This window comes from Sturnira hondurensis, unplaced genomic scaffold, assembly GCF_014824575.4.
Source record: "Sturnira hondurensis isolate 20B ecotype Veracruz unplaced genomic scaffold, ASM1482457v3 Scaffold0022908, whole genome shotgun sequence".
Lineage (NCBI taxonomy): Eukaryota > Metazoa > Chordata > Mammalia > Chiroptera > Phyllostomidae > Sturnira > Sturnira hondurensis.
Genome location: NW_028095539.1, coordinates 6,130,649 through 6,152,163, shown reverse-complemented (window position 1 = coordinate 6,152,163; position 21,515 = coordinate 6,130,649). Strand labels below are relative to the sequence as shown.

Sequence of the window (21,515 nt, the reverse complement as noted above, 5' to 3'; positions counted from 1 at the left end):
ACTACTTATGTGATGCTAGGGAGGGAAAGTTTCTTGCTTTGAAACATTTTTAAATGTATCCAAGTTAACACATGAACATAATTTGAAACCAAATAGCCCAGAAGGGCTTATCATGAAAGACCAACATTTTCCATCCACTCTCCCCTATGCCCAGAGCCAAGAGCTAATTTTGGGGTGACCATTTCCATCCCTCTAAACATAAGCGTATCACTCAACCCCTGAGCACCCCACCCCCACGTCCCCGGTGCGTCCTTTACTGGTCACCTTGGTGTCTGCAGCATCAGACTCACAGCTTCACCTCTCGTTCTCCCAGCCGGAGACAGCATCTGTCAACTCCCTACTCCCTAAGGCAGGGGCGCTGGCACCCTCGCCTGCCCCCCAGCTGCCTCGTTCTGCGCGCCTCTCAAATAGGGCCTGCCTGCCTCTGAAAGCGAACCTTGTGAAAGTTCGCTGCACCTTGTGAAAGCGAACGAGTGTCTTCCGCAAGGAAACCTTTTGTGTCTGGTCGACAGGTAGATTCTAAAAACTGAGAACCAATCAACATCCTTTGTATTAGCATGTGTGACTATCAGTCACCACAGGGTCAAAATAGTTCATTATCGTCTCCTAAAGTTTCTTCTTGCTTTTCTTTTTCCTGAACTATGCTGAAACGCTCTAGAATTTCTCTGAGAAAATGACGAATATGCACAAGGGTTCTCTGAAACAAACAAGTCTACTCCCGAGTAGATCTTAACAGTTTATATAAAGATATGGAACAAATCTGAATATTCATTTAAGGAAACTCAGTAAGAAATCAAACTTTAAAAAAAAAGCTGGGGGAGGGGGGCTGATTGGTGTGGCTCAGGGGGCTGTGTGTCATCCCGCAAACCAAAATGGGTCACAGGTTCAATTCCCAGTCAGGGCACATGCCTGGGTTGTGGGCCAGGTCGCAGGCTGGGGGCATGTGAGTGGCAACCAAATGATGTTTCTCTCTCATATCAATGTTTCTCTCCATTGCTTTCTCGCTCCCTTCTCCTCTCTCTAAAAATAAAGAAAAATATCTTTTTATTTTTAAAAAATGTTTTAAAAGATTTTATTTGTTTAGAGGGAGGGGAGAGAGAAAGAGAGGGAAACACTGACATGCAAGAGAAACATTAGTTGGTTGCCTCTCACGTGGACCCCACTGGGGACCTGGCCCACAACCCAGGCATGTGCCCTGACTGGGAATTGAACCTGTGACCCTTTGGTTTGCAACCCGGGCTCAATCCACTGAGCCACACCAACAAGGGCAGAAATATCTTTTTAAGAAGGAGGGAGGAGGAATTCTAATCTGAAAAGAATAAAGGGATCTATCACATGCTTCAGCCAAATCCAATGGTAACAAAACAAAACTGTTTTACTTTTCTCTCTTTACGGATTCAGAGGACACCCAAACATCTTTTCTTAGGCAGTAACATCGCCCATCTCAAGGACAGGCCTGACTGCAGCATTCGCTTAAAAACAAGCGAACACACAAAACCCTGGACGTGCCTAGGACAGCTGAGGGACTAAGCTAAACTTCCAGAACTGTGACTAGAGAACTCTCACAAATGGCCACTCTTTAAAATCTCTCTCTGGAATAAACCAACAGAATGTGAATAACAAAGGTCTTTTAATTCTAGCCTTTGTGCTACTGACTGAAGCAAACCTTCAGAGACTGTTTCTGAAGGAGTACACCCCAAATCAGATCACCACTATGCTCGGGAATTTCACCTTATGAACCACAAGGGCGAAGGCAAGTTCAAGGACGAGGGTAGCTCTGCCCCTCCCTAGGATGTGGAAAAGGCTTAGGGATGTGTTAGGCCCCGTTCTCCGAGTGCCTGCGTTGGCTCTAAAGCTCTGTTCAGCACCCTCGTGATCAGGGATTGACCAACCAACAGACAAGGAAACAAAACCACCTGGCGACACAGGGCACCAGCACCGCTTCATGGGAACACGTGGCCTCCCTGACCAGCGTGTCCCCCGGCCTGCCCGTCCTGGCCGCGGGGCTGAGGGCCACCCTTCCAGTGGGCATGCAATCAGCGTAGGTGTGGCCATCCGCTCTAAGCCCGCCCTGTGGCGCACTGTCCCACAGGTGAAGGGAGGACTCAGGGCCACACGCTGTGGCACCCCAGCGGGTCCCTGCCAGCTGCCCACAGGGGCATCCTCAGGCCCAGTCCAGGAGCGATTTTCAAAGTTGCTGCCCCTTCCCGAGTCCAGCTAAAGCATTCATTTGCACAGAAAGGGTTCTCCCTCCACATCCGGATTCACTGGCTTCACATCAACCAAGTAAGTAAAACAACAAGTTACCTAAGACACACAGATTTGGAAAGAAACACTACCGGCGCTGGTGGGGCTGCCGCTGGGGGTGGGCGTGGCGTGGCGGCGGGTCGGGCGGCACAGTGCGTGCGAGGGGCACTTCGGCAAGTGGGGGCACATCAAAAGGACGCCTCCTGTAACCCTATCGGGTGAGTCCTGATGTAAAATAAGTTTTGCACAGCCAAAGACAAGCCTCTCCACCATGGAAAATGGACGAAAACCATGAATACGCAATTCACAGGAAATTTAAATTGCCATTAAACACGAAAAAAGAGTGAACCCTCTAGTGTCGGGGAGATGCAAATTCTGCACCGGCGCTCCCACCCACGAGATGTCAGCGAAGCGGCCACTCTCACGCTGGGCAACACGCAGAAGGGCAACTGGAAACGCCAACTGAGTCTTTCAAAAATCCATTCACCTTTGACCTACCTCTAGGAATTTATTCTAAGAGATCCACACCTGATCTGTTTATGCTGACTTTTAGATAACACAGAAAGGGAAAAATGCACAAGTATTTATCAATGCAAGACAAGCTGGTTTGTGGTCCCATCCATAAAACAGAATATACTCATAAAGCCATTCAAAATATTTTGGGAGAAAACTGAAAAAAGTCCAGAAGGACGGACATTAAAATGTGAGTAGTGGTTAACTCAAGGTGGTATGTTAAAAGTACTGTTAAAAGGAGTTAAAACTCGGGGTGGTAGAATTACACTTAAAATTTTCTTAATTTTTCCTGTATTTTGGCATATTGTTTTTATCATCAGAAAACAATGAACAGCCCTGACTGGTGTGGCTCAGTGGATTGAGCACCTGCCTGTGAACCAAAGGGTCACTGGTTCGATTCCCAGCCAGGGCACATGCCTCGGTTGTGGGCCAGGTCCCCAGTAGGGGACACATGAGAGGAAACCACACACTGATGTTTCTCTTCCTCTCTTTTCTCCCTCCTTCCTCTCTCTAAAACATAAAGTCTTAAAAAAAGGAAGAAAAGAAAACAATGAACAAAAACAGAAAAACGGTTATAAATAGGAGCCAGCTGATGCTCACACAGCCGATCGCCTCACATGGAAAAGCACACCGGGGGAGGAGGGTATCTCCTCAAGTCGTCCCAGAAAAGCGAGTGTGCGTCCCCCTCCAGCCACCCAACCCCGCGGCCGTGAGCATATGGCGTTGGCAGACCGGGCCCCCACAGGAAATTAAACCGAAGTCGTGAATACAGAAATGCTCCTCTCCTCCAGTGCCGTCTGACCTCTCCTATCGAGCACTCGGCAGCATCTGGACCCGATCAAAGTTACATAATCGGGGGCGTGGCCTGGAAAACACCTGGAACAGGCAGATCGTAGACCCTCCCGCCCAGGGGTGACCGCACATTTGGAGGCTGGGTTAAGAAGGGACTGTCCCCAACATGAACGCACACACTGGAACCGCATGCGAAGGGACGAGGCCTTCTTCGTCGGGAAGGAAAGGGCCTCCCACTGGGCTCAGCGGGCCGTGAGGAAATCCAAAGCAGTCCCTCAGCCCTCCTCCCAGCTCTCGCTGGTGCCACAGATTCACGGCCAGAGCCCCCATGGAAGCGCTGCTCAGGCCTGCCTCCCGGACCGAGAGACTTGGAGCGCAGCCACGGTCCAAGCCCCAAACCTCCTGGTCAATTCCCAGTCCAGGCTGATGTCAAAACTGACTCACGACGTACAAACGCCAAGTCCCTTGCTTCGCTTCAGAGCGAACTCTGCTTGTCAACCTTGAACACGACCACAGCTTACAGGGCCCAAGCTGCAGAACATACTTAAATCTTCCTTGGTTAACGCGCGGACTTTCTGCCAGGCCCCCGTCAGGAAGTTACACTCCTAAGGGAGCCCGAAGGCTTCGTTCAAAAAAAGATGCCCCCAAATAGCATCCCTTTCTGTCCTTCCAAAGGGTCTTTCGGCGATTGTTAAGTCTTGGCAAAGAAGAGTTTAGCATCTGCTATTATTCTTGCATTTAATTTTTTTATTTTTAGTATTTAATTTTTATTTATTGATTTTAGAGGGGGTGGCAAGACACAGAGAAACATTATTTTGTTTCACGTATTTATGCATTCATTGGTTGACTCTTACGCTCTGACTGGGGACTGAACCCACAACCTTAGGGCTAGCAGGACTACACTCTAACCAACTGAGCTACCTGGCCAGGCATTCTTGTAAAATTTTTTTCTTTAACATTTTCTGCAGCATCTTTTCTGGGTCCTATTTTAAATGTATTTGAGATTTGTATCTTCAAAAGTGCCCCTCACCCCATGTAAAACCCTGCTCTTATTTCCCCGTACTGTTAACGAGAAAGTTTCCATCACCAACAAAACTCTGGAAAAGTCACTAATCGGCCAGTTCAGCACCAAGAATGGTGATATCCACAAAAGGCCTCCAAACCTCTAGAAAGCTAGGGCTCCAACTATGAAAACACCAAATGTTTGGAAATGCCACAAAAGTCACTGGGTCTGGGCATGATTGACCTAGACAGTATTCTACGAAAATGGGTTGGGTCTTTGAAATACAATTAAAGATTGTCTGATACAAAATAATCCTTTCTTAAAGCTGTGAGTCACGCATCAAAAATGTTTACAAAAGATTCTCTGATACGGATACGGGGATACGGCGTATCTAGTCTAGACTTCCACGGGCTGCTGCCACCGCCGCTGCTACACCCGCCACAGGCAAACAGGAGGAGAAAAAAGCTCGTGAACCCCAGGGCCGGCTAGGCTGCTGCACAGCTGGGAAGGGGGGGGCGTCATCTTCAGGAAAAACACCCTGGGAAGCTCCCTGCCTTCCTGCTGACCCTTGTGCCCAAGGCCACAGCTCCCTCTGGGGCTCCCTCCGCTGTCTCTCACGGCCACCAGGGCTCTCACGTCCACCATTTCGGGGTGGGGGCGGCGAGAGGGCGGGGTGTGTCAGACGTGATAAACATTCTCTTTTCTTTTGCTCGCATTCAATTATTTAAACCCATGTGGCTTGACTCTTATTTCCTTTGTGGGCCCTTCGCTATTATCCTCCAGTTCAAGGAATCTCTGTAATTTAAAAATCTACAAAACAGATCCTTCAAAAAAGAGGGAAGGCTTGGTGTTCTATTTCCTGCTCTGCTCCAACCGATGAGGTCACGCTGAGACTGTTCTCAAGTCAGCTTGTGAGTCTCGCACGACTTCTTACACTGGGAGCTTAGAGGGGAAGGATTATTTCCCAAAATTTGAACTCGAAAGTAATTTTTATCTACAGTCTATATATCCTTTACTTTGTCATTCACACCCACATCCAGGGCAGTTAAAATTATTCTAAAAACAAGTTTATTAGCTAAATACAGCCTTGGCATTAACTTCACGCTCTGAACCAAAATTTCCCAGCACCCAAAACAGAGTCAGCTGCTGCGGAGCAAGGGCAGAGCTGGGAGTCCCGACCTCCAGGGCTTTGGGATCCCAGAGGCCCTGCCTGGCCCCTGCCCCCTCAGGAGAAACACAGTTAGTGAATGTGGACGGGGCCTCAAAGCAAATGTCTATCCGCAGGGGAGTGTGGTCCGGTGGGTTGCTTTTTAAGAACACAGACATTGGGGGCCAGGAGCTGTGAGGGGCTGAGAGGAGGTGACCCTGAACAAGACCATGCCCAGCAAGGGAAGTGGGGTTCACAGGCATCCAAACCCAGCCTGACCCACCAAGGCCACCAATGGAGGGGGTCTTCAGCCTGCGCTGTGCGGCGGACCGTCTGGTGATGCCTGGGGACTCCTCAGAATAAAGTCTGCAGGTTCACAAAATGAGTACAAAGGATTGCAAAAGAAAACAATTTTATTGAAATAGTCCTCAAAACGTTTAAAATTTTTGTGATAATGCTTCTTTCTTAACATATTAAACAGCAAGACCCAGCGGTAGCCACTGTCATTCCACAGCAGTGACGAGTGTAAATGACAAACAAAACCACTACATGGCGTGAAAGTATCTGCTTCCTGCTGGTGACAGAGTCACAAACACTGCTAGTATTACTGTGGTTTGCTACCTGAGTTCTTTCTTTTTTAAAAAGATTTTATTTATTTACTTTTTAGAGAGGGGGAAGGGAGGGAGAGAGAGACGGGGGAGATACAGCAAAGTGTGGTTGCACGCCCCCCACTGGGGACCTGGCCTGCAACCCAGGCATGTGCCCTGACTGGGAATCAAACTGGTGATGACCTTTTGGTCTGCAGGCCAGTTACCTAAGTTCTTCAAAAACTAACTAACTAACTAACTAACTAACTAACTAACTAACTAACTTATTTTCAGGTAAAGGTGAGTGAAATAAAGCTTAATACTTTCCCATTCAAGGACAGAAACCCCTGAATTCTATCCTAGACCCCAAGGGTCTTCCGGGCTAACAACTCCGGCACTAAGACTTGATTCAGTACAACCCCAGTAATCTGATAGGGAAAGGGGCCAGGAAAGAAGGCTGCTATAAATTAGGGAGAAGTCCAAATTACACAGTTTTATTTTAAAAATAATGCAGTTTTATTACATTATAGGCAGTTAAATAGGTTTCCAGAGAAAGCTTTAAAAAAGTAAAAAAAAAATAAAGTCATTTAAATTAGCCCAAGGTGTAATTATTTCCCCTGGAATCTTACATTACAGTATTTCTAGCCAGTCCATTTTAGAGAACAAAATTCCCCATCCCAACCTGTCCCCATCTGCACGCGGTCCATGGAGTACCCCTTCTGAGGACACACAGCCCCTGTACCCCTCCCTCTACCAAAAATGCAGAGAGAGCAGAGAGGGATTTTGCATCACCCTCTAGGAATCCGTTGCAGAGAAGTCCACAATTACTAGAAATAGCGTACAGAAAGAAGATCCATGGAAAGTGAGACCCCCCCATCTTCGAGCTACTGCGAACACCGTCACTCACGCACTCCTCTCCCTCTCATCCCACCAGGTTCACAGCCAAATCCTGGCCACGTTTCCTCCTAAATCTCTCTGATCGGTCCTGTCCTTTCCACACCCCACCATACCCTCGACCTTGCCCACACAGCCACCAGAAGGGGCTTTTCTTTTCTTAAGAAATTTTATTTTAGAGGGGAAGGGAAGGAGAGAGGGAGAGAACTATCAATGTATGCTTGCCTCTCGTGTGTCCCCTGCCAGGGGCCGGGAACTGGCCTGCAACCCAGGAACGTGCCCTGACTGGGAATCGAACCGTGATCGTGTGGTTCGCAGGCCTGTGCTCAATCCACTGAGCTACACCAGCCAGGGCTAGAAGGGGCTTTTCTAAGACGCAATCTCACCCAATCACTGTGCTGTTGAAACCCCAGCTAGGCGTCTGGGTGGTGGCCTGCCTGTCAGTCGTCAGTCACCATCTCCTGGCAGTGCACTTACGGCAGGCTAGGGAGCCTGTGCCTTGCCAGGCAGCGGGCAGTTTGCAGATAACACGGAATAACACGGAGGACACTGCTCCCAGCAGGGAACAGGCCCTCACAAAACAGTGTGGGTGGTTCCGGACACCACGAATGCAGAGGCCTGAGCTCCTAAGGGAGGCACACTCGGACCTTTGGGGTCTGGTCCAGGACCACCTCCTCCGACGGCCCCCACTTTTCATCCTGGCCTCCCCCAACTCCTCGCTGTCTCCCTGCCTTGCCTCATGTGCCTCGGCATGGGCCATCTTCTCTCGTGGGGGCTCGTCCTCCGGACCTCGGGGACCTGTAGCAAGCCTCTGGGTCTGTCGGTCCCCTCCCAACCCCCGCATCCCCAGCCCGGAGGTTACTTCCTCTTCGCCCCATCTGGGTGCCTAGTGTCTGTTCCTGCGACCGCCCGCCTCATGATGCGCGGGGAGGAATCTGTTCCCTGCCCTGTGCAGTGCAGCAAGCCTGGGCTCGGTGGTGGACGAGCCTTGTTCAAACCTCAGCCCACCAGGCCTGCACAACAGGACAGCGGAAGTGAGGACTAGTCTGTCCTCGAGCTGCCGGGAGGGCTCACCGCGCAGCCCACGCAGAGCGCCTCTGCCCGGCACCAGGGCACCACGGGGCAGCCACTCCTCCTCCTGTTATTGTCGGCACGATGACGTCAGCTCCTCTGGGGGGGAGAGCAAGCCTCCTTCTCAGTCTTCAGCACCTGCCTCAAGCCATGCAGGACATACGGCCCTGCTTCAGGTTTATGAAAATGAACTCACGGGCACAACACCCCGAACTTGGTTGTCTTTAGCAACAAGTTAAAATAAGATTGCACCTTCATCACCTGTTAACCTGTAATAGCAGAAATGATACACAGTAAAGATGAGAAGCAAATGCACCCTGACCAGGAAAACCCGTATGAAGATCTAGAAAATGTGATTTTTAAAATGGAACATAAACCACGGCCAAGGTTCCTGAGTAAGGTGCAAGGCAGGAGCTCACGTCCCGGCACACTTTTGTTCCGCGGGGGAGAAAAGGTCCCACCAGCCACCGCACTGGCACAGACTGAAAGTGCGCACAGTGAGCCTGCCAACCAGAGGGCTGCTCTTCTTCTGTCACAGGCCACGGGGGACAGGCGGGGAGCTTCCCTGGCCCCTGCCAGGCCCGAGACCGTTTGAAAGCACTCACTTCACAGTTCCTGATCCCCTAATTTAAAGCCTCTCGCCCAGGACTGCTCTCATCGGCAATGCCCTGTTAGCTGTTATTACTTCTGCTAAGTGGTCAACTGAATGGGACCCTAAAAAAAGGTGTTTTGACTCTCAAAAGCAATGCCTATTTCTATTCAAAGCCTGACTTCAGATTCAATTTTCACGTGTTCGATGCACTACACTATTAGCTAAATTTAGGACTGGTAAGATTGGTAAGAATTAGGTCTCTAAAGAGAAATTCAGAGTAATGAAGTTCAAGTTTATGCAACAGAATGCGACCCAAGAGCTGATACTTACTGATTCCTCACCCAGGGCCAGCGCTGTGCTCTGCACTTTATCTGCACTAACCCCCCACAACCCTATTAGGAAATTCCGCAGCTGCAGCCTCCAGCTGCCTGCCCCTGCCTCTCGCTGTCCCGAACTTCTCTCTCACCGGATCTTGCCTTTCTCCCCCCTCCTCAGGCCGTCCTCCCTCCGTCCCAGTCTTCTCTCTCTCTCTCTCCCTTCTGTCCCTCCGCATTCCTTCCCTAGGGTCTTGGCTTCCCTTTCCCACTGCGGCAGGTCTGCCTCCCGGTGTCTGCGTCTCGCCTCGGTCTCTTCCTCCCCCCACCCTCCCCACTTCCCTCTCTAACCCCACCCGTTTCTGTCTCCTCCCTGGCCTGTCTGTCTCCCCTACTGCCACCACCCACCACACGGAGCAGAACGTATTCCCTACGATGGGGGTTAAGAAGGAAAGACGTGAAATCAGTTTTGGAGAACATCTCTTATTTATCTGAGGACAAAGACTATTATTAAAAGTCAGGAACTGGCAAAGCTACTCAAGGGCTTTGGCACTGTAAGTTCACTAGACAAGGAAACAAGACCGACCACAAACTGGTAAGTACTGAAGCTGGGTGATGAGTACAGGGAGGGCATTATGCTGTCTGCTTTTCTTACGCATTTAAACTTCTCCATTTTAAAAAAGTGCAAAAGAGTAACTTAAGAATTTATTTTAGCCCTGGCTGGTGTAGCTCAGTGGATTGAGCGCGGGCCTGCGAACCACACGATCGCGGTTCGATTCCCAGTTAGGGCACATGCCTGGGTTGCGGGCCAGTTCCCGGCAGGGGACACACCAGAGGCAACCATACATTGATGTTTCTCTCTCTCTCCTTCCTTTTCCCTCTAAAAGTAAATAAATAAAATATTTTTAAAAAAAGAATTTATTTTAGAAATCGTTGTTCTGTGTTTAATTATAATCTACCATTACAGAAGAAAGTTAAATTCTTTCAACATCCCATTTGATCTTTAGTTCTTGTTACATGTATTTTTTCCCAGTTTTACTGAGATAAAACTGACATAACACTGTATAAGTTTAAGGTTAATAATCTGATTCATGTATATACTGAGAAACAATCACAATAAGTTAACATCCATTACCACACACAGTTACAATGTTTTTTCTTGGGAGGAGAAACTTTATAAAGATCTTTGCAGTTTTTGAATACACAACACAATATTGCTAACTGTAACAATCACGCTGTACGGTGTTGTTGCATATTTTAAAAACCTATCCACTGACATTTTTTCCTGTATCTGTTTCAGATCAGTGATTACACTGCCAAAATTATGACTTGATTTTAGAACATGGTAATGGGCAGCGTGAGATTTTCAGTTTTCACGTGTTTGAACCCACGGAAACACCACCTCCGGAGAAAAGAAGTCAGACGCCAACCATGAACCAACAGGATTCCTCCTGCCACAATTAAAATATTCAGTGTGGGAATACGAGAGGGTCAGAGGAAGGGAAGATACTTTCCCTCAAAACTGAGGGCAGGAAATATTAATTATACACATGAAACTAAACTTGGAAACAAACTGTTTTGTTAACGAGAAAAACTATGGGTTCAGCTCAATCCTATCAAACTTCCGGCCACTGCCAACATTTTAGGCTGCTAAGGATTTGTTTGAAACAATAACAGCTGACATCCTGCTCTGTGCTACACAGTTCAAACTCTCGTGGGTGTGTCCAACTCAGCAGGCAGGCACCTCCCAGCCTTACCTGGGCGATGGGAACAGCGCCCGGGCTCAGAGAGCAGCGCACCCACAATCAATGCCCACTGACTGAGGGCGGCAGGGATGGCACTGGGGCCATGTGCGCAGAGAAAAGTGGGACCAGCAACGTCTCGGCCATAAAACTCTCTGGGATTAAGGACATGCCTTTAGCCTTTTATTCGTTTCAAAACTTTCACTTCAGTCATCTCAGATCCTCCAAGGCGGGCTGGGCAGAGGGTGTTTGTTCTGTCTCAGAAGTAAGGAAACAGAGAAGCTGAGAGAAGTGAGACTAAAACCGGGATCTCCTGACTCCAAATTCCAAAGTGTTTCCAAGGGAGGAAACAGGGCCCTCCTTCCTTCCCTGCTCTGAGAGCCCCGGAGCACAGCTGGGGAATTGAGTGAGGATGCCTGTGCCGTGCTCGGTACCCAGGCCTGTCGCAGCCTAAGTGCTCAACGGTTTTAATGCAACGTCACACGAACAGGACTGACCAGCTTTCTGTCAGGCCACAGAAAGAGCCTCAGGTCTCCTTTGTTCCCAAACAAGAGAAGATCTGCCCGGGAGAGAGGACTCAGAGGGAGAACATCAGCCACTCTGAGGCAAAAGCTCTGGAAGCGCACCGGGGTGGCTGGCCCTGCAGAAAGCATTCGCCAGAAAGTTAACTGCTGAGAAGCAGAGTTTGAGAGTGGGCCCTTTAAGCTTTGGAAGTTCAAGAAGAGTTCATTTTGCAGACATTAGTTTTTGATTCCATTGCCCAAGAGCTTCCATGTCCCTGCACGATATTCATGCACGATGCATGCAAACGCAAACGTGCGCAAACAAATGCAAACTTGAGAAAAATGAGCTCACTTCACATCTTCTCTCACAGAGGGAATTGGCGGTCGGCAAATCCAGTGTCTGAAGCCAAAGACCGTCAAGCTAAACATGGTCATGGCGAATAGATGCAGCTATAAACACAGCACTCACAAAACTGAAGCCTAAGCACAAATGCTGCAAATGCTTCTATGGGTGTAAAACGGTTCTAGAAAGCTGCAAGGAACTCCTGAGTGCCTCAGGGCGGGGAAAGGGCACAGGAAACGGTGCAGGAAACAGAGTCCCTTTTCCCTGACTCTCCTCTTCTGAATTTCTGATCATGTAGCTATTTTAATATATATACATTTCATTTAATTCTATGGCTGAAGGTAATCATTTTCATCAGTATTGGGTTTCCAGAAGAGAAAGAACACCCTTTTCCCAACATTACTGCTTATGAAGATGTCGTTGTAACATCCACAGGGAGCTCCAAAGGAGATAAACAGTCGCAGTCTGTAAAGCACAGAGCAGCTCAACTGGGCTTTTTGGAGCCCGACATCATGGGTTCAAATCCCAGCACCACCACTTGCTAGCTCTGATATCTTAGACAAGTTTTTCAAACTTTTGGTGCCTCAGTTGCCTCACCCACAAAATGGGAATAACCATATAGCCACCATAAGAGGCAAACAAATGAAGTCAAAACAGTGCTTGACACACAGTAAGCATTTAATAGTTGCTTTGACAACTAGGCCTGAGTAGTGAGTACATGCATGATCCAGGTGCATTTACAGCTGACCCTTCTTGGGCAGAACGGAAAACCTGACCATGTGTAATTCCCTCTACGCCCCGAGAGGCCTGGGCCCCAGGGGCTGTCAAAGGCTCTGGCTGCCTGGCTGAGGACACACTAACACCCGAGAGGCCGCAGCGCTGAGCCAGATGTTGGCCCCTGGAGACTAACAGCACAGCCAGCCTTTAAGCATCACAAAGTCTCTTAACTACAAAACAATAATTTCATTTACTGTCCCCAAATAAGTGTAACAATGACATAAGGAAAGCTCAGCAACAATAAAGAATTCCTACAGCGATAACTTTCCAGATGAAGCCTTAACCCAAAGCAGTCTGCGGCACCCAAATCCTTTTTTTTTTTTAAGAGTTGAGAGCCAACATTATTTCAAGACATGTTGTAATAAGACACTTTAGATTTCCCCCTTAAAAAAAGTAAAACAACAGTAATTAAACCAGCCAGGTGCTACCCAAGCTTCCCCCCAGGACAACAAAACAATGTCACAACCCAGCTTTGCCTACACGTTCCTCCAGCTCTGCAGTTACAAAAGTCTATTCATCTCCTCAGCCTTAGGCATCCATCTGCAACATGGAGATGGTAATGCCTGACACTAACTCGCTACAGATGTAAATGAGAATGTGTTCCGAATTTTGAGCAGCTTGGAAAACAAGCCACGTTCTGATTGAGGATGATTCTGGCTGTGCAGACACCACCTTTTGGGGGACAAACCATCTCCTCTCCCCAAATGCTCGATTTTGTGAGCCCACCCCATTGGGTGAGCCTTCCCTTGAGCCCCAGATCCCAGAGAGGGAAAGGGCACCGGCAGCAGCGAGGGCAAAGAGGTTTTACCTCTATCGCATGTTGACTGTGTGAGCTGCACTCGTGGCTCTCAGCAGGGCCTCACAGCGAAAAATGGAAAAGAAAAAAAGTAGCTTACACAATTAATGACATCTGTTTATTTCTCCTTCATTTAAAAAAGGAAAACATTACCACTTCCTGGCACAATAGCAGAAATCCTACTCGTTCTGAAACGAGCTTTACATGTCTACTCTCATCTTCAGTCCTCATTGAAATAAAGGAGAGTTGCACGCAGGGTTACATCTCCAGTACAACCAGCCTTTTTGGCTGGGAGCAATACTTTGGGGCGACCAGTCCCCAAAGCAGATCCATTTCAGATTCTTCTTGAAGCTACCAAGTGATAAACCACTCACTCTCAATTCCCTCCCTCTCAGATGTCACTCTACTAAGGACAAAAAACGAAGACAAGTATAACAGGAAGGGGGGGGGGTTGGGATTAGATAAGAAAAAGGAGAACAGAAAGGAAAAGAAGGCAGAAGTGAACCGCCCTTGGCCCTGAGCTTCACGGAAGCACTCACTGAGGTCCCCCTCCCCCGAGGACTCTGGACTCATTCAAAAGCTTCCCAAAATCTGGTGTGAGCTCTCTTTTCCCCACAGATAAGACTTCTTCGAGATCTGAGGTAAGTCTGGGGTGGGGGTGGGGGAATGGAAAGATCACTTGAAATTCTGTATCCATAAATGGTAGAGCCATGTTCCCGCTGTAGTACACGGACTTAATGAAAATCACATGTTTCACAAACACGGGTCAACCTTTTTGACNGAGCTCTCTTTTCCCCACAGATAAGACTTCTTCGAGATCTGAGGTAAGTCTGGGGTGGGGGTGGGGGTGGGGGTGGGGGAATGGAAAGATCACTTGAAATTCTGTATCCATAAATGGTAGAGCCATGTTCCCGCAGCAGTACACGGACTTAATGAAAATCACATGTTTCACAAACACGGGTCAACCTTTTTGACACGTAATTTCCAATTAACGGTGGAAATTCCACAACGTCGACTCACAGGGCCGTTGAGGCCTGCGGAGTTCGCATTCTCAAACTTTTTCGGGAGGAGTCCCGCAGTTGGGGCCCTGGACACCACCATCCCGAAGTGGGCTCTCCCGGGGTTAGTGCGCGGGGTCAGAGCCCCGCACCCTTCCGGCTCGGCCAGCAGCGCGCAGGGCCTGCGGAGGGGAAAAGTGGGAGAGGGAGAGAAGAGGAGGGAGGGAGGAAAGGAGAGGAAGGGAGGGAGAGGAAGGGAGGGAGGGAGAGGGAGGGAGGGCGCGCAGCCGGGCGAGGCCTAGGAAAGGCCGGACGGCCGGACGGCGGCGGACGCCGACGCCTCGACTCAGCCCCCGGTGCCGGCGGCCCTTACCTTCCAGGTAGCAGCTGGAGGACGAGGAGAGCCCCTTCTTCGATTTGCAGCCAACCAACTTCAAGCAAATCTCCAACATTTTCGCGTGCCGGCGCCTTGGGGGCCGGTGCCCCCAACTCCTCTGCAACGCGGCTCACGCCCGGCCAGCCCCGCTGGCTCCGTGCGCCCTCCAGGGCCCCCGAGGCCCCGCCATGCGGCCTCACCGCCGCCCCGCGCGCCCGCCCACGGCCGCGGCCGCGTCTCCGCTCCGGACGCGCCTGTTAACAAAGGGCCCCCGAGCCGGGCCTGCGAGGCCCGCCCCCGCCTCCTTAACCCCCTCCGCGCCGCGCCGCGCCGGGACCCTCTCTCGCCGTTTGCAGGCCCAGGCCGGCCCTAGACCATTACCACTGTCCAAAACCAATCCTGGGCCAGCTGCTACGTCAACGTGAAGATTCCTTGTAAGCACAGCATTTAGCGATGCTCAGCACAGGGAAGTATGTCCTAACACCCCACGAAAGTCACCGGCTACACCGGCTGTTCTGGCTGTTGGGCACCGCGGGTACTCATCGCCACTTTTGAAACCTCGTGCGTCTCTTCCTCTCTTCCGTTGCAGGAGACGCCTCCAAGCCCCTGCACTCCAGGCGGAGTTCCACTGTGGGCAGTGCCCTGGCAAACCCTGTGTCCCCAGAACGCTGGTGAATAATACAAATTCCTCTGGAATTACCAATCCCGGTCTCATCTATATTCACTGAGCTCACTGATGAGGGCTAAGCCCAACGGGCGTCTAAGGGCTGAAAACGCAGCTGGGACTCACAGCAGCTACACAAGCGCGCCACGCATGTCAAACCACACAAGCGGCTGAGGGGACAGCTGGAAAAACGAGGCGTGAGTTCACACTCAAACGACTTCTGGCCACACGTACAGGGAATGTAGCCCGCACAAGGAGAATTCTGCAGAGGCAGGGCCGGCTCCCCTCCCTCGCCTCAGTGTCTCCCGAGGAGAACCCCTTTCCCTGTCCGCCCAGCGCCACGGGGCACCACGGGGCACCACTTTAACAGCCGCTGCTCTGCTCTGCGCTGCAAGGCTCAAGCCTTGTCACGCTCTGGTCATGACGACACTGGACAATCTCACAGCATGTTATAAAACAACAGCAATCACAAGAATGTGTTTCTCGGCACATAATCAGAAATCCAGGTCAGTGGGAAACACTGGGGACCCCAATCAGACTGAGTAATTGAATGCAAATCAGATAAACCTCAATAAGAATAGGAAAATAAACTTGGTAACAGTATCGGATAACTAAACTGCCACAAGCAAAAACACTCAGTCCACACCCCAGACCACATCAATAGCAAGAGCTGACAGGCGCTGAGTCCCAGGTGCCGGGCCCCTGACCGGAGGATTGCAGGGCACCTACACCCAGGAATAAAGGACAAGCGGACTAAAGCTTCGGAGAGCTGCATCTTTGGTTAAGTAGCTAAGTTTGGCACGTGTGTCAGAGGAGCCTTAATTAACACCCCCGAGCTGTGGCGGCCAGCCCCAGAGACAAGGCTGGGCCCGTTTGTTTCACTTCCCAGCCCAGACGGTAACGACGAAAGCAGGGGCGTCTTCTGTCCACCAGGAACGGCCAAGCGAGGAGGTCTTCATGCAGGGCTGCCAAAAACCACCCACAGAAACTCAGGGTTGGACTGGGTGTGACCAGTGCATGTCACAGGGTTCTCAGCAAGGGCATCATGAGCTTTCCAGAATCGTCCTGCCAAGTTCTGCCCCACAGACAAAATGCTTTTTCTGCCAACCGAGGGGACCTCCGGCCCGTTCGTGCTGTAGTGCCAGGCCAGGCCTCCTGGGCCACCAGGTGACAAGGGCAGCGGCTGTGGATGCTGTCTAGGCCCTGGGAGATGCTACCCTCTGCTAGGGAGCCATCGGGGAATGACTGCCAACTGGCCTGCCACCTCCAGGTGTGAAGTCAGAAGTAAACTTCAAAAGGGGGTCCACAAGCTGCAAAATACAGTCATCTGTTCAGATACCATTTGGGGAAGTTCAGGGGCTTTGGACCAGACTATAAGAAAGGCTGCCCTTATACAGCATTTCAGATTTTAAGGGGTGTATACTCCAGTTGGCAAGTTAATGCCAAGAACTGTAAGTTAACGGGCATTTCTGCAACTTGAACCACACCCTTGAACACTCGTGGTTAGCAGAGGCCCGCACACTTGTGGGCATGGGCTGCGCTTTCTATTGGGGTGTATGTTTATTTTTAAAAAGCTAATGACTATTACTAATATTCTGCTCGAGTCTAAAATGACCTTATCCTCTTACAATGAGTAATGCTTATATACTGCATCCAAATCTTTTAAAATCTAGTTGTAATACTGTGCATCGGGCAATACAGGTAGGGCAAAACACTGACTTAGCAGCAACGAACACTGAACGTACCACAAAACTGAACATTACCATGTCAGACCGGGGCTATTCTTTCCAGATCCAGCTTTTTAAAATCCTCACCGAGGATATGTTTATGAATTTGAGAGAGAAAAGGTGGCAGGGTGAGAGGGAGGGGCAGAGAGAGAAACCTCTATTGGTTGCCCCCATACCCACAACTAGGTTTGTGCCCTGATCAGGGATCGAACCTGCAACCTTTTGGTGTACAGGACGATGCTCTAACCAACTGAGCCATTTGGCTGGGGCTCCTGACATAGTTTTGATGCTTATAAAACTCACCTGCAAGATACAAAAGGCATTCTGTTACAAACAAAGGAAAATCTCAATCTTCAATGAAGAAAGGTCCAAGGATTCTCTCTAAGCAAACTTAAGCCTCAAAGGCATTAACTTAAAAAAAATAAAGAAAAATACTCTGGCTGGTGTGGTTCAGTGGATTGAGCACAGGGCTGCAAACAAAAGGGTCACTGGTTCGATTCCCAGTCAGGGCACATGCTTGGGTTGCAGGCCAAGTCCCCATTTGGGGGCATACGAGAGGCAACCACATATTGATGTTTCTTTCCTTCCCTTCCTCTCTCTCTAAAGATAAATAAAAATAGCCCTGGCTGGTGTAGCTCAGTGGATTGAGTGTGGGCCTGCGAACCAGAGGATCGTGGTTCGGTTCCCAGTCAGGGCACATGCCTGGGTTGCAGGCCAGTTCCCAGCAGGGGATGCATGAGAGGCAACCATACATTGATATTTCTCTCCCTCTCTCCTTCCCTTCCCCTCTAAAGATTAATAAATAAATAATCTTTTAAAAAAGAATATTAAGAACGGGCCCTAATTAAAGTATAACGGAGCAGTGTTTCCAAAAGTACAGGCCGGGATACCCTGGTTAGAATCACCTGCGGTGCCTGTGCCACACAGAGACTCTCGCTCTCCGTTCTGGCCCCCAGAATCAGAACGTGCTCAGTGGGCTGTATCCTACAAGCTCCCTAGGTGTGTGTAGCTCGAGTTTGAAAGCCACTGTTTCGGGAGAGGAAAGACTTGCTTCTTACTTTTCACTGGGAATAGGACAAACAGCAATGGGTAGTTCCAAAATTTATTCATTTGAAAGCAATTTTTGAATTTCGGAAAGGTACAGTTCTAGAATAAGTTACCGAAAGGGGACTCTCCTCTGAAGATTTTAGGCTTAAAAATTGAATTTTTAAGAGTGTGGAGTTCAGCCCTATTTTTAAAAGGAGGGGGAAGAGGCAGGGGGTCAAGGGAAGGAGGGGGAGGCAGGGTGCCGAGGCTCCAACCTGTGGGCAGTAGGTTGGGGTGGGAATGGAGGGCAGGCCGGTGAATCTGATGTGGGGCCTGTCTAGGACCCCTAGGACCAGATAATCTCCGATGTGACGGCCCCTTTTACTGTTCCAGCCCAGCCAATGACTTGAGTGGGAGGGCAAAGATCTTGAGGTGCGCGCATGCTATTTCGCACGCACCTGCCAGGGAAGCCCAGTCCCCCTGGTTCTGCGAACACCGCCCAGCGTGCGCCTGCAGGGTTCTCCAGCTCTCTGGGTCCCATGTGTCCAACTGAAGGGGAATGTGGCTTACGAGAGCACATCGATCACACGCCCGTTCGCCACTACTGTATGAGGACACACATGCATCTCATGGAGTCTCACACATTTTCAGCGAGACGGCGCTACTTACTGGTCGAGTGTCACAAAGGCCTGAAGACTCTGGCCTGGGCCAACCAGATTGGAGGGAGGGCAGCGTGGCAGAGGCTGAATGAGCTATGACATCATGCAGCCTCCTTCGACTCAGATCTGCCACGCACTGAGGTGGCCAGGAGAGTGACTCCACCACCCCTCCGGGCCTGGGCTTTGAAACTGGGGTAGGGGGGTGAGAATGAGCGCAGCGATCTCACAGCGCTATGAGGGCTGGAAATAACGAACAGGGAGTGCCCGACGAACAGTAGCCGTCGTTACTCCCGAGAGGGGCTCTCAGTCGGGCGGCGTCCAGGTTCCCGCCTCAGCCTTGCTGGACTAAGTCAGGAGCTGGACTAAGTCAAGAGTTGAACTGCGATACGTGAAGGTGATTCGGAAAGGCCAGTCTGAGCGGGCGAGGGTGCTCTGGGATCTCCAAAGGGGCCAGGACATCAACCCATTCTATCAGCAGGGAGAGGAACACTAACTGGGGTGGGAGTAGCAACTGAGATTGAAACGCCAGAGTCCCACTTTTAATCCTGGGCCAAGGCTCTGAAGCCGTGTTTTGGGGCAAGACACGATCTCCATGCCTCACGTCTTTTACGGGGCCCATTTCAGGCCCAGGACGTGGGCGCAGGCCGCACACACGAGTCTTGCAGGTCAGTCCCCTTGGGATTCCTCAGGCCACACTGTCACCAAACTGCCTTGCAGTCAATCCGCTTTCTGGGCAATCTCATTATAGTAAGACTCTATTACATTTTTATAATTGACAAGTCAAACATAACTACTAAACAATAATTTTTCTCCAGGAGGAAACTAATATTATTATGCCCATTTTATTTTTTTAATCAAAGTAATATATTCACATGGGTAAAAGCAGATGGAGCTAGAAACCTTACAATAAACCAGCAGCCCCGACTCCAACCCCCATCTGTCTCCCCAGACGCAGCCTCCATCAGGTTTCTAACCTACACCCTCATATTGTTGATTCTGGGTTAATCAGATTTCCACGTTGTATGTTAACTTAGTCACTACCTCCATCCCAACCTCCCCAAACAGTAAAATCATGACTCTTAGTCAGGTCAACAACCAGTATTTACACTGCTATGATGACAAACACTGCTCCCGGCTCCACCCCTGCTGTGCACTCGTGTCCTTCATTCTATCACATGTTTACCCTAGGGATATTAGCTGCCTTGATTTTTCATTCATTAGTTGTATACCTATTACTATTTTTCATCCAGACGTTTCAAAGATCTGTCAAACACTTAGTGGGGGCTTTTTCCAAATACTGAAACGCACTACTCTCAGTTTCACTCACTGCCTTATGCCCTCGTTTTGCTGGCTTTCACTGTGCAGTAGCTTCCGGGAGGAGGGGGTTAGTTACATGTGGATTCTACTGACAGTTTGGCTGGGTATAGATTTCTGAAAATAGTCTTTCCCATTAACTTTTAAAGCATTTCTTCATTATCTTCTAGTTTCTAATATTGTTGTTTAGAAATTCAATTCCACTCGGATTCCTAATCTTTTACATACGACTTGCTTTTCCCTTTGGAGGCTTTTAGGATGCTCTAATATTCTTGGTGCTAAAATTTCACAGTATGGCTTGAAATGAGTCTTTTTTCATATATTATGTTGGACACTCGGGGAGTCAATCCAATTCAAAGATTTAAATCATTTAGCTCTAGAAAACACTCATTTGCTAAGCACTGAACTCTTTTCTATACTTACTGTCTCCAAAATTCTCCATTTTCTCCCCACTCTCTCCTAGAATTCCTACCAGAGACACTGATGCCCTGACACCTAGCTTCCACTTCTCCTAAGTATTATTTTCTTCCTGTTCACATTTTTGTCTTTATATTCTGCTTTCTAAAACAGGCCATTTTCCAGGTCTTCTGTTGAATTTAAAATTTTTGGCCATAATGTTCTCAGGGTAAAGAGCTCATTCTTGTCCTGTTACTGTTTTATCAGCATCCAGTTGTTTGATGTTTGCACTCTCTCTGTCCGAGACAAAGGGGAGTTCTGGATTTTCCTGCAAATCGGTTTACCCTTTGCCCATCACGCCAGAGACTCCTCCCTAATGCTCAGAGACGGGCTGTCCATTCGTCACACACACAGAGGAGCGGAAAAGGAAGCGCTGCAGGGGTATGGCGACCGCTGGCCTTCAGCGGCAGGAGGTGGCAAGCTGACCACCAAAAATGTCCCCAAATGGGCTTTTCCCTAGAGGCATTCGCTTTGTTCCCCCATCCCCAACATAAAACGAATCTTTACAGCTCCTCTCGGTTAGGGCCCTGGCCGGCAGGTAACTGGGGAAGGGCTGAGAATCTTACTACTCAGTATGCGGCCTCTTAAAAAGTCTGCACTGGCCCGCCGCTGTTTTCAGCCCGGTGGCCTACCCGCACGCACGCCTGCCGGGGGTGACCCCCGCGTCCAGAGACCTCACAGAACAACTACTCAGTGTGAAACCCCCAGTCTCAGGAAGGTGAAGGAGGCGGTGGTCTGGCTACACAGCACTGGGGAGGGGTGTGGGAGATCTGAACACTCTTTCCACAGACGCTCGACTGAGCCCCTTGATTTCAATTACAGGCCTCACCACCTCCTGCTCTCTGGGGCCCTCACTGATGCCTCTAATTTCTGACCCCTCTCCAGGCTCTCACAAGCAGACAGGCTCACTTCTAATCAGTGTCTCTCAGAGGGGTTGGGCTTCGTCTGCCTCAATTCTGCTAAGCCGATTTACC

The 21,515-nt window shown here is 49.7% G+C and overlaps 1 protein-coding gene across 2 annotated transcripts in view; it reads right to left on the bottom strand.

The window, feature by feature from the left end:
* Nucleotides 1-21,515, bottom strand: part of ABL1 (ABL proto-oncogene 1, non-receptor tyrosine kinase) — a 113,222-nt gene that overhangs the window by 29,976 nt on the left and 61,731 nt on the right. Inside the window, exon 1 of one of the 2 annotated variants that reach the window (XM_037036919.1) lies at nucleotides 14,693-14,933. The exons of the other annotated variant lie outside the window; for it this stretch is intronic. Within the exon in view, the coding sequence (XP_036892814.1) occupies nucleotides 14,693-14,771 (79 nt within the window). The 5' untranslated portion in view covers nucleotides 14,772-14,933. Of the gene's footprint in view, nucleotides 1-14,692; nucleotides 14,934-21,515 lie in introns of those variants that run through there. 2 annotated transcript variants of the gene reach the window in all.